At 37.4% G+C, this 11,911-nt stretch overlaps 1 protein-coding gene across 1 annotated transcript; it reads right to left on the bottom strand.

Moving 5' to 3' along the window:
• Nucleotides 1–3,948: 3,948 nt before the first annotated feature.
• On the bottom strand, nucleotides 3,949–11,558 carry LOC110100622. The gene is made up of 3 exons (XM_028692389.1): nucleotides 11,172–11,558; nucleotides 4,260–4,433; nucleotides 3,949–4,044 (listed from the first exon to the last, which is right to left on the bottom strand). Exons 1-3 carry the CDS (start codon nucleotides 11,433–11,435, stop codon nucleotides 3,949–3,951), a joined length of 534 nt encoding a protein of 177 aa, XP_028548222.1. The 5' UTR covers nucleotides 11,436–11,558.
• Between the last annotated feature and the right edge of the window lie 353 nt (nucleotides 11,559–11,911).

Consider the following 11,911-nt stretch of genomic DNA (forward strand, 5'->3'; position numbering starts at 1 on the left):
TCCATTCCGAATTATTACCATTAAGAAGAACAGAAAATTTGGGATCAACTATACATTCCAATAAAAGATTAGAAAACCGTAAAGAAAATCCATAATTTTCCAAGACTTGCTTTAGAGAAGGCCAAGTCATACTATCATAAGTTTGCTCCATATCGATTTTAATAGCCACCAAACCCTTCTTAGATTTAGAATATATAAACTTGTTGAAAAGTTCTTGAACAAGCAAAATATTATCCGATAAAGTCCTTCCCTTTATAAAAGCCGCTTGTACATCCGAAACTAGTTTATGAATAACCATCATGAGTCTATTTAATAAGACTTTAGCCACAATCTTATAAATAGACAAGCACAAACTAATCAGACGAAAATGAGAAGGAATAATAGGATATTTAACTTTAGGAATAAGAATAACAAGCGTCTCCTTCCACTTAGCACACATTTTACCAGATGTAAAAAACTGAAGGATTGCAAGCCAAACATCTTGACTAATAACATTCCAATAAGTTTTCAAAAAAGAATAAGTGATGCCATCATCTCCAGGAGAAATATTCATACCTAAGCTTTTCACCACGGCTTCTACTTTATAAATGAAAGATCAACATCCATAAGCCAAGAGTCTTCCAAGCTTAATTTGAATAGAGACGGAGGCCAACCACTCAGCCTACAATCCCTCTCCCTCCTTTTATTTTTAAAGAATTTAAATACAATTTCCTCAATGTCTGCCTGAATATCTACAAGATTTCTTTGTTCATCCTTCAATTGATTAATGAAATTAGCATTCCTCCTGCCATCGGCAAATGCATGAAAAAAACATAGAATTCTTATCACCTTCATCCAACCACTTCACCTTCGCCCTTTGTCTCCATCAGGTGTTTAGCCGAGCAAGTGTCACATTTAATTCATTAACCTTGGATCTGAGCACCAATAGCTTTGCATCAGATAGTCCTCCATCATTAGGTTCCTCCAATTGAAAATCAGCTACCTCCCTTTTAAACTTATCCTTCAAACCTGATAACTCTCTCATTTTAACTTTACTCCAAAAATATAATGCTCTTAAAGAGTTATGAAACTTCATATTAAGGGCCTCCATCAGATCGCCAATTGAAACCTCTCTCATTTTAGCTTTACTCCAAAAATTTAATGCTCTTAAGACACCCAAACATCCTCAAATCTAAGGAATTTCTTCTTATGAACTTCTGAATGGAAAATTTTCAACACTATCGGACAATGGTCTGATGCTACCCAAGCCAAATGCCTTGTTGTTGCTTGATGGATTATCTGAAGCACTTTAGAGTTCAAAAGACACCTACCAAGCCTTTCCAAAATCCGAGCACTTCCAACTTTATTATTACACCAAGTAAACCTTCTTCCAATTAAACCCCACATCATGATAATCATTATTGTTCATAAATGATTTCATTTCTATAGGACCAAGAGAAAATTCAAACTTTTTCCCTCCTCTCTTATCATCTTGGGATAAGATAGAATTAAAATCACCCCCTATGATAGAAGGAAGGCTCGAGCTCGAGAATAATTCCAAACACTCCCACAACCTCCTTCTACTTTACAAATCACTATTACCATAAACCTTAGAGATCAACCAAGTGGTATTATTCTTAAAATAATTCAATTCCCCAATAACACATTGGGATGAATTCTTCAAAACTGAGAACGAAACCAAATCAGATTTCCACAAAGTCATAATACCCCTCCGACAAGCCATCAGAAGGATGGATGAAAACATCCCAATCATTTCCCAAGATTTTACAAAACTCCCTCTTGTCACCCAAAGAAATCTTCGTTTCTATAATGCTAATAAAAAAAACATCCCAATTCTTCACAACTTCTTTTAAGTAAAGAGAAGCTATCTTTTTATTTGCCCCTCTACAGTTCCAAAAAGCAATGGAACTCATTTAACCACAAAGGGGGAAGGACCCCGAACCTTCTCTTATTCATACCTCCAACCTTTCTACTTCTTATGGAAGAATTCAATGGACCAAGAGATCTCAGCTCCATAAAAAGTTTCAATTTGGAACTTCCTGAAATGGAACTAAGCAACCCCTCCAATACATTTGATCTGGAATCAGCAACCCTTTCCTTATCAGCCGAAGACTCTTTCAAACAATCCTTGACAATAGTAGATTCCACCAATTCACCCACCTCAAAGTCACCCCTCTCCAAATTAGCCCCTTCTGTAATATTATCTCCATCTTCATCAACAGAATATAGTACTTTAAAGTTTAAAAATGTTGTTTCCAGCACTAGTAGAAAATTCCAGACCTTTAAAATTTTCTGTAGAAATTACAGGATCAGCCAGAAAAACCTCCGATTCATCAATTATTTTCGTAACACCTATCTCAATGCCTTCAGATTCAGGAGCAACACTATCTTGCACTGTAACTTCCTGTCCAGCAACATCTTTAACCACAAAGCTTGGAAGAGAAAGCCTTGTCCGATCATGAACAGATTTAGGAACAAAAATTTGTTTCCTTGGGGCAGCCTTAACCTTTCTCTTGCTTCTATAATTAAAATGGACTCAAGGTCCATAACTAGAGTTTTCGTCTGATTCTCCTATCAATTTAGCACCCTTCATAGACTGTATTTCCTGAAAATTTTTCTAGAAACACAACCTTCTTTAGAATTTTATCTTCACCATCCACTTCCTTCAAATTACAATCATTAATCAAATGACCAATTTTCCCGCATTTATAGCAAAATGATGATACTTTTTCGTACTCCACCTTTTGAAAAAAACGCCCATCCAAACCATCCACCCATACTCCCAATAGCAATTGCTTGTCAAGTTCCACACGGCCACAAACCCTTGCAAACTCCCTTCTCCCCCATTGAAGCATGTTACCATCTAGCATGAGCGGAGTTCCCACCAACGAAGCAATCCTGGACACGTTGATCTCATCCCAACAATAAAGAGGAAGAATAGGCATTCATATCCAAACCGGCAAAGATAACCCTTTTAATGAAGTAGGAGAAAATTTGAAACACCATTTATAAAGTCCAACAACATGACCATTCACAAACTAGGGTCCACCTGATAACACACTTCCCATGGCTTCTAATAAGAAAAAAGAACATAAAATCCATCCTAACCAAGCACTGTTATATGGAAAAATGCAACCATTGACGTCATAATTAAGCGGCTATCAAATGGACTGGGACATCTCTACCAAAAATAACAACCACCAAGAATTGAACCCTTTCAGAATTGGATAAAACATTAGGGTTATGCAGTTTAACAGCTACCTCGTCTTCGGACATAAATGAATCTTCTTTAACTAAATTTCTTTTGATATGAGGACGTTTAGGCCAAGGATTGTCTCTATTCGTCTGAATGCCTAAATCCTTATTAAAACTTCCTTGTACCACAAATTCTGATCCCTCTTTTTGAGCAAAACCACAAACAGTTGAAGAGTCGTCGTGATTGTTTTGAACTGAAGGGGCTCCCTCTAAGATCGTCACAATCTTAGCCATCACATTGCCAAATTTGTTTACAAACAGGTTCATGCCAGTAGACGACGATGCTTCATAGTCCTTCAGTCTAATTTTCCCGATAGACTGAGGAGTTTTAGATTCAGAACCATCAGCCGCTTGTTTTCCCTTACCAGAGATAGGCTCAAAAGCTTTAACAAGAACATCCACAGGTTCCTTAATAATCAAAGGACGAAAACCACCACGTAACTCCAAACGAACAAGTTGATGAATGGTATGTGGCGAAGGGATTGGTGAATCATCAGGTTTCCGATCACTGGAGACGACGGCCGAAGGGCCAATCAGCATTTCCGAAAAGACCGCCAAACGAAGAAGAAGAAATTTTAAAATTTTCTCTCACTACAAACCTGGAGTTTCTCTCACTACAATTGAGCTGTTTAGTGAATCACTAATAGATCCTTTGTTAAGAGTAGTGTAGATTCACTCTATTCCTAAAGAAAATTAATGAGTTTTATTAAACAGATTATACTTCTCGACCATATGAACATCAACTATGTCCTTAATGCACTTCGTAAGGTGGGTTGTAACCAGGCTATACTGCTTTATAAAAACTCAGGGAGGCGCTTAGTTTAAATATCAAAGTGAATTAAACCAAAACCATTAAAAACGAGAAGAATAAGATACAGCATTCTTTTATAAGCATGCCATAGTGCTAGCGACAGAATTCAAATAAAATGGTAATGCACCAAAGGCACTACCTCATATGTAACTACCAACAATAATATAAAAATAAGAAAATCATAACAATATACTAAAACATGTTTACGAATTGACACCTGAGCTTCCTCCATCAAGACATCACTCCCTTCAGTGTTTCCATCAGAACCATTACCCTGAGCTGGTTGCAACGATGTACCAACATCGTCAGGTTTGCTCTCATCATCCGATTTTACATTAACCTCTTGTTTTTGTTCAAGGATAGATACCTGTAATCATATCACATTACGCCAATCAGATAAACAACAATTGGAACAGTTAATACAAAAATATTGTGTAAGCCATTAGTAGGGAAATGGAGAAAACTAACAACATTAAAATATTTCACGTAAATTGTACTCGTATAACATACTAGCTAGGCAACAGATAAGAAGTCAGAACAGCTAGAATGGGAAACAAATCTGGGGAAGAAAGTGAAAGTTCTATGTCTGGAAACTAAAATCCAGTCAAACCATAGAAAAGGATTTTCTGATTCATCATGGTGGTTCCACCTTTAGTAGGTCTAACATTTAATAACTGTGCAGTTGACCTCCATAATACTCTCAGCATTGCAAAGCATCTCTTAATTTATCACTTCAAGTGCTATTTATTTCATTTATCATCCATGAGTAAGGGGTTATTTGGCTATCTGTAAAATGGATGTAAAGTAATTCAAATGTATGAGTTTTGATAATTTTAATGTTTTCTTTAAAGTAAAATAAATGCAATGTAAAAATTTGATACATTTGGAATTCACCTTCTAGTCAATTTTTGTGCATTTCGAATTTCTCAGATTTGGGCGAGTTCCAAATAAACCGAAAAATCATTGCAATTGCCACTGACCGACGACCCACCGCCATCAAGGGTGTGAAAATTTGACCCAACCCTAAAACCGACCCAAAACATTCAAGGTTCGAATGGGTTTGGGTTTCAGTTCGGGTTCAGTTATCCGACCCATTTATAAATATGGGATGTGTCCAAGTTGACACGAAAACCCGAAAACAACCTGGATTGACCCGATTTACACACATCAGACGATTGACCCCATGACCAACGCCCCTCATCTCGTGAACGTCAGCACCATACTCGAGTCAAGGGCCAGACCTGCTCCATTGCTCGCAGCAAGACCTCCAGCGACCCGCGCCTGTGTCGCACCAGCGCCGAGCTCGTCTCACGCAATCTCGCCCTTATTGCGGTTGTCGTTGCCTGCATATTGCGCCAACGCCGTGACGTTGACGCGCCCCCATTTTCATTGCCACTTTTTCTTCTTCCAAGTTCAAGAACTTGGTGCCCCATTGCTCAATCCGTGATTTCGTGATACGAATCCTTTATCTTCGCTTTTATATTGCCTTATCTCAGACTATCTAACTTCCAGCAATGGATTCTGGCTCCGACCTAGTGGATTAACACCTCCGCATGGTGAGAGGAGCCGTCTCTCCTCTCGAGGATGGGCTTTCGCACGCCGCAAAGTATCTCGAGTCCCATTGGCTGGATTTGAGGAAAAAGATACAGGAGAGTGGATTTCCTGGTATATTTAGTGGTTTGGGGAAGAGAAGGGATTTCCATGAAACGGTGGTAGTCTCTGGTGATGTTGGTGATGAAGAAAGCATCATGCAACTGATGATGGAAGGAGGAATCTGTTTGTAAAGAAGAACAAGAGTCTAATCTTGCGCAAAAACTTGTCAGAGCACCTCATCTGCAACCTCACAGCTCGTGAAACTCGCCCGTTTTGGAATAAAAAAGGGTCCGCGGGTCGGGTCAGGTCAACTCGGTAACCCGTGGGAGTCGAACCCGGGTTGAAATACCTAACCCGTTTACAAAAATGGATCGGGTTATGGTCAACCCGTTTAAACCCAGATTAATCCAGGTTCGACCCAAACCCAACCCGCGGACCTGTTTTGATACCCTTATTGCCGCCACCACGAGCCACCGCCATTGCCTCCAACCACTCGGCCACCACCGTCGCCAGCCTACCTCCCACCACCGGTCACCACTGCTGACCACCACCGCCAGCTGCCCGTTAGCCAGCCTCCATTAGCCACACTACCACCAATGTCAGCCACCAACCACTACCCTTTTTGCACTTTACATTACATCATTTCAACAAAACAAAAAAAGTAATCTTATGCATTCATTTTACACTCATCCAAATAACTTCAAAGTATTTATTTTATACTACATTCATATTTCAAACAACCAAACAACCTCTAAATAAATATATTATGCCAAAACAATTATAGCAACAATTACTCCATAATAGTGACGTTAGAAAAAATTCAAAGCTACATGGTACGATAAAGTTTTTTGTTTGCACATTAGGAATGGAATGCTACTTTTAGATGACAGTACACAACTAGCAACCTTGGGTTGTCATCTCTTATTTTTTGGAAACTTCGCAAAACCCCAAAGCGGTGTATTTCAGATATTATATTTCAACAACTCAAGATCTCAAGGCATTCCACTAGATACAAGATGAAAGTAGACAACATAAAATTATCTTGTATATATTGTATTATATAATTCAACTTCCCCGGAAGTCCAAATCTAAAAAATTTACCCAGGGTAGAGTTGCTATTTCTAGACAAATTGGACTTACGCAGCTCATACAACGACTAGTCATTATGGATTAACTATTTGGGTTGGAGAAACATGAAGAATCCATAATTCCATTATGGACATTGTACTTAATAGGGGTGTAAAATGGGTTGCTTTTTGAATCGGGTTCAGGTCAAACCTGAGATTGACCTAGTTTCAACTTATCTGAACCAAACCCGACCAGATTAGGTAAACGAGTAATAATCCTATACCCGAACCCAACCCAGCTCCACCTCCACCTTACTCCCTACCAATGCAAAAACCTCTGCACAGTACACTATCGCGCCTCCCCCAACTTTTGTCCTTGACTCAAGAAATGTGTTAATTGTCTCGTCGCGTCACTTCCGCAAACGAGGCCCCCATCATTTCGCCCATCAGGGCCCATCATGATCATGTTATCCACAATGTGTACAACTACAGGCTGCACACTTTCCTTCCCTTAGTCGTCCGCCGCGTGATCCAATGCATCCACGTCTAGAAATTGAACATAATAACACACAACATAAGCACCGTTGAAGTCAACACCCCCGTTCCCATCCCTCTTCACCCCCATGCAATTCGCCCCTCATTACGCGTTGACTCAAATGCGAGTCAAACTTGGGTTGTTTCCAGGTTAGCGAATTGACACAAACACGACCCGATTTCTAAACGGTTAAAAAATTAGAACTCGAACCCGACCCATCTATTAAACGAGTTGACCTGAATTTTTCGGGTTGGATTAGGGTCATGTCATTAATTGACACCCCTAGTACTTAAAGTTTCCTGGACCCGCCCAAGTATGGAATTATTTGGTTTCTATCAGCCTCTAATAGTGCAGCCTTAAGATCCCCAATAAGACCTACCCATCTTTCCCATCCCATGTACAAAATATTTTCTTATTCCCTTAATCATGTATCCGAAATAAAAAATAAAAAAATAAAAAAAATTAAAAAAAAAATGTATCCGCCTTCTCTCTTCCACAAGTCATCCTCTTAGTCACACATCTACTTTTCCTCTCTGCTAGTCTTCCCTGATGGACAGCTTCAAGACTAGAATAGGACTAATAGCTGAACCCATGAAAAGTAGAAGCAACTAACAAAAATCATTACTTCTAATGCATCATTAATATCATTTTGTCATTTTTAATCTATTCTTTCTCATTACGCAAATAACAACAATTAACAGTGTTAATATTTTCTTTTTGTTGCATTTCAGTGTATTTAGTCAATTTTTTACACCAATTTATGAATACATTATGTTAGCTAATGATATTTCAGTGTATTTAGTCAATTTTTAAAAAAATCAATGCGTTAATATCCTTTTGAAAAATCATTTTCATCAAGACAGACAAAGTAGCTTCAATTGGAAACGTTCAATTCAGTTTTTTCATGTTGTTATCATAGTAAAATAGCCTTGATTGTGAGGAATCAATTTGGTTTATGCTAGAAAATGGGTGTAATTTTGTGATAAAATAACTAATCGGCAAACATAAACAACAAAGAGAAGATCTTCGCATGATGTTTAATGATCTTGAAAAGGCATAATCAAGTACTATAATGATCATTATTTTTGGTATAATTAAGGATAAAAAGTACGTATCAAGGTATGCTTAAGGATAAGCATTAGAAGTTATTCGGTGCCAAGGAGAGCCCATTCATACCAACGTTATATCAAAAAAGATGAACAAAAAGTTCTCTTTTTTTTTAATATTGGTTTTTTTACATGCTTACAAAGAATATTCAAAGATAAAAGGCTTAGGATTATAGGAACAAATGTTGGGCATATGAAATTATTTTCATGGGAGTAATATTATAGATTAATAATCAATATAACTAATTAAAGTGAAACTTGATTTTTCAAGCTATCTTTAAACCCAACTTGAGAAGCATAAGCACTAATAATATTCATAATATCACCACTAATAATTAATTTGATAGCAATAACCCAATCACTAATGTCTATCACCTTAATAATTTTATCTTTCAACTCTTTATCCACTATTATGCCAACTAAATTTATATTGTAAACATTTCTGCAATGCAATAATTTATAAACTTCCCCAATGCCCGTGGATTTTTCCAAATCAATTTAGTTTCTAGCAAATAAGTAATATTTAATTTCCTTGAAATCATTGACTCCATCACTTATCTTATATTTTCCCATGCAAGCCCCCAAATAGAAAATCTAAACTTACGTTTGTGCCTAATTAATCCTTGTTCAATTTGCACAACAATCAAGTTAAATTGTGATGTGTCACTATATGACATCCTAGCCAACACTAGCCTACTTTTCATCATAATTGAATTATAATGTGTTGCAAAACTTATGGAAAATTTTCTAGCTAACCCTTGCCAACTCACCATAATAAACTAGGTCGTAGTGTGTTGCTTCTAAGAAATGCCCTAGCACCATTAAAATTCATATCTTAATTCATTTTATGAATTCTGGTAAAAAATATTCTAAAACTCAATTTGTTTTGACAAAAAGTTTCTCATGCTAAGTTCATAATTACAAAGCCAAATATACCTGCATGTGAGAGTCATGTTAGAATATTACATTAATTCTTGGGTCGTAACTTATAGGCTCAAGGTTTGCTAGGTTCGGGCTTAAGAATCTTGCAACTCCCTTAAGTCTAACAAAAATTTTGTGGGCCACTCACCTAAATTTCAAAGGTAATTCTGATTTTACCTGCTTAGGATGCTTTTCCTACTTAAGAGGTTTAACTAGATTAAACTAACCAAGTTGTCACCGACTACCAGCAAGGTTGTCGCTGACATGATCCGCCACATCTTGTTGCAACTGATGAGAATGAATTGCTAGTAGTGACACTTCTTGGTTCATGCCAGTTTGCATAAATTCATGCTATTCAATGCTATAAAACAAAGGTTAAACATAAAACTATTAATATCTAATTTTTTAACTTATGTTCCCTTATCATTTTAAGCAAACAACTGGCATATATATATATATAAGGGTTGTCTCATTTAGCTTATTCTTAGTTAACAAGCTAAAGCCAAAGTGGAAACCAAGCCGGCCCCTTAAACTTTAGATTACTATATTGTTATCATTTAACAGGAACAATTGCTCATGAGTTTAGTGTAAAATTGATAGGATCATCAACTCAAACATAACTGCAAAAACATATAAGTCAATAAGAACCTTAGGGAATTATCAGACACCATTTAATCCAAGTTTTGTTTAATGCTTATCCCACACCTTGGCATGTATTTATGGCTGCGGTCAAGAAGATTGATTGTGTATGTGATGTAATAAGCTGAGAGATACTTTTCATGGTGCAGATCATAGGATAGCTTAACTATTAGAGAAAGACAAGAAGTGCGAGAGTAGAGAAAGATAAATATGGGATTGGGATTCAAAAAGCCTTGGCTTCTTACATGTCTATTAACTCAATAAAAAGATTACAAGGGAACACCTAGATCTTTGTGTTTAAACTTCTCCCTCATTCCCTTGTATGGGGAATTTATAGAGGATTTTGGATTATTCTGGCCTAGTAATAGGGTTCATCAATCATGTGAGGAATTCAGATGATTCTAGTGTTGTAACATTTCTTTTGTCATGATCCATTTCTTATGTGGACTCCAAATTAGAAGAAGGCCATGTGACACCTAATGGGCCACAATAGAGATACCAGACATGTGTTGGCGCCTTGAGAGGTGGTTGGGAATAGCAACAATCACAAGAGTATTTCCTACACATCCTGCAGCAAAAATGTGGTGATACAACATGCCTTTCAATGAGACGTCTATATTGTTCCCAAACCTTGATTCTTGGATATGTAAGTGGGATGGAACTACAATAGATGCCAGATGCTAGAAAAGGTTTGCAAATGGTGTCTTAATTCTACATATATCTTATCTTGTTAACTAAGGCTTATCGGGTATTAAACATCTCGAGCCTCCATCTATTATTTCCTCATCCTCCTTGGGTCATCTACATCACAGGACATTTGGTATGTGTATTTGAGCTATCTTTAACTGCAATTCGCTAACAATCCTCAAGAGTTTGAGGTGCAGTTCAACTTTGCCTTTAACTTATACTCAATTGTCATCTGAATGGCGCCGATTCCATCTCAAGAGAGCCAAAACCATGGCCCACAGTTTCCTTGTCTTGCTCTTCCCCTGCAACATCCAGCTCTCCTCCGCTATGCCAATATTTCAACCGTATATCGCGACTGCCTTAGAATTAACATCTAATAAAATAAATATAAACATAATTAATAAACGGAAAAAGAAATCAACTTTATAGCTAATCCCGAAGTCAAAATTAGCACAAGCAAGCACATAATCTCAGAACTGAGTTGAACCTCGATCGCAAAAACAGGTTCAAGCTAGTGAGAAAAGAAAAAGAAGAACAGAAAAAACCATGAAACGTACCGGTATGTAACGGAACTTCCTCCGAGGAGCCTCCTCGGACGCGGATGGTGGCGTCGCATCGGCGGAAGCGGCATCCTTACTAGAAGCGATCGGAGTCCATTTGAAAAGGAGGAGATGAGAGTGATTGTTGTTGTTGGAATTTGAGTTGTTAGGGTTTGAGAGCGGAACCCATTTCTTCTTCCACCTCCGCACGGGGCCGCTGAACACCGTAGTTGGGGCGTACCGGGCTGATGAACGGCCCAAACGGGCCCCAACGCCCTCCATCCTCTGCTATCTCCTTGCACAGATAGAAAGAGAGATGCGGGTGAATGGAAGGATGTTGGAATTCTTTATGCGAGCTGAGAGTGTGAAACGTAGGAAGAAGAAAAACTCTTCTTTTTTTTTTTCCCTTCCACGGACAAATCAATTTTATTTTGATTTTAGTAAAAAAACAAAAATTAGTTCCAGATAATTAAAATATATAGCTTCAATTCATGATTAAAAAAATTTGATAAAATGCAACCAATACTTTTTACTGTTTTAGAATATTTATCTATAAAATTAATCAAATATCTTCCATTTATATTTTTAACAAATTATGCCAAAAAATTCTTTTTGGATAAAATTATCTGGTGTTGTATAAAATGAGTCAAGTGAATCTCTAAAAACTAAAAAGTGAGCTTTGTAAACTTAACTTTCAAGCATCTTGTGTCTCTTCAACAATCGCATAGCTCATATGATCTATTAAAGGTGAAGCTTCA

This window comes from Dendrobium catenatum, unplaced genomic scaffold (genome assembly GCF_001605985.2).
Source record: "Dendrobium catenatum unplaced genomic scaffold, ASM160598v2 original_scaffold_186627, whole genome shotgun sequence".
Lineage (NCBI taxonomy): Eukaryota > Viridiplantae > Streptophyta > Magnoliopsida > Asparagales > Orchidaceae > Dendrobium > Dendrobium catenatum.

Excerpts from the sequence above, each read along its gene's own strand:
- LOC110100622 (XM_028692389.1), bottom strand. The coding sequence starts at position 11,435 with ATGGAGGGCGTTGGGGCCCGTTTGGGCCGTTCATCAGCCCGGTACGCC. Across the intron at positions 4,434-11,171 it reads GGAAGTTCCGTTACATACCG|GTATCTATCCTTGAACAAAA; the intron begins GTACGTTTCATG and ends ATATGATTACAG. Across the intron at positions 4,045-4,259 it reads CAATTCGTAAACATGTTTTA|TATAGCCTGGTTACAACCCA; the intron begins GTATATTGTTAT and ends TTTATAAAGCAG.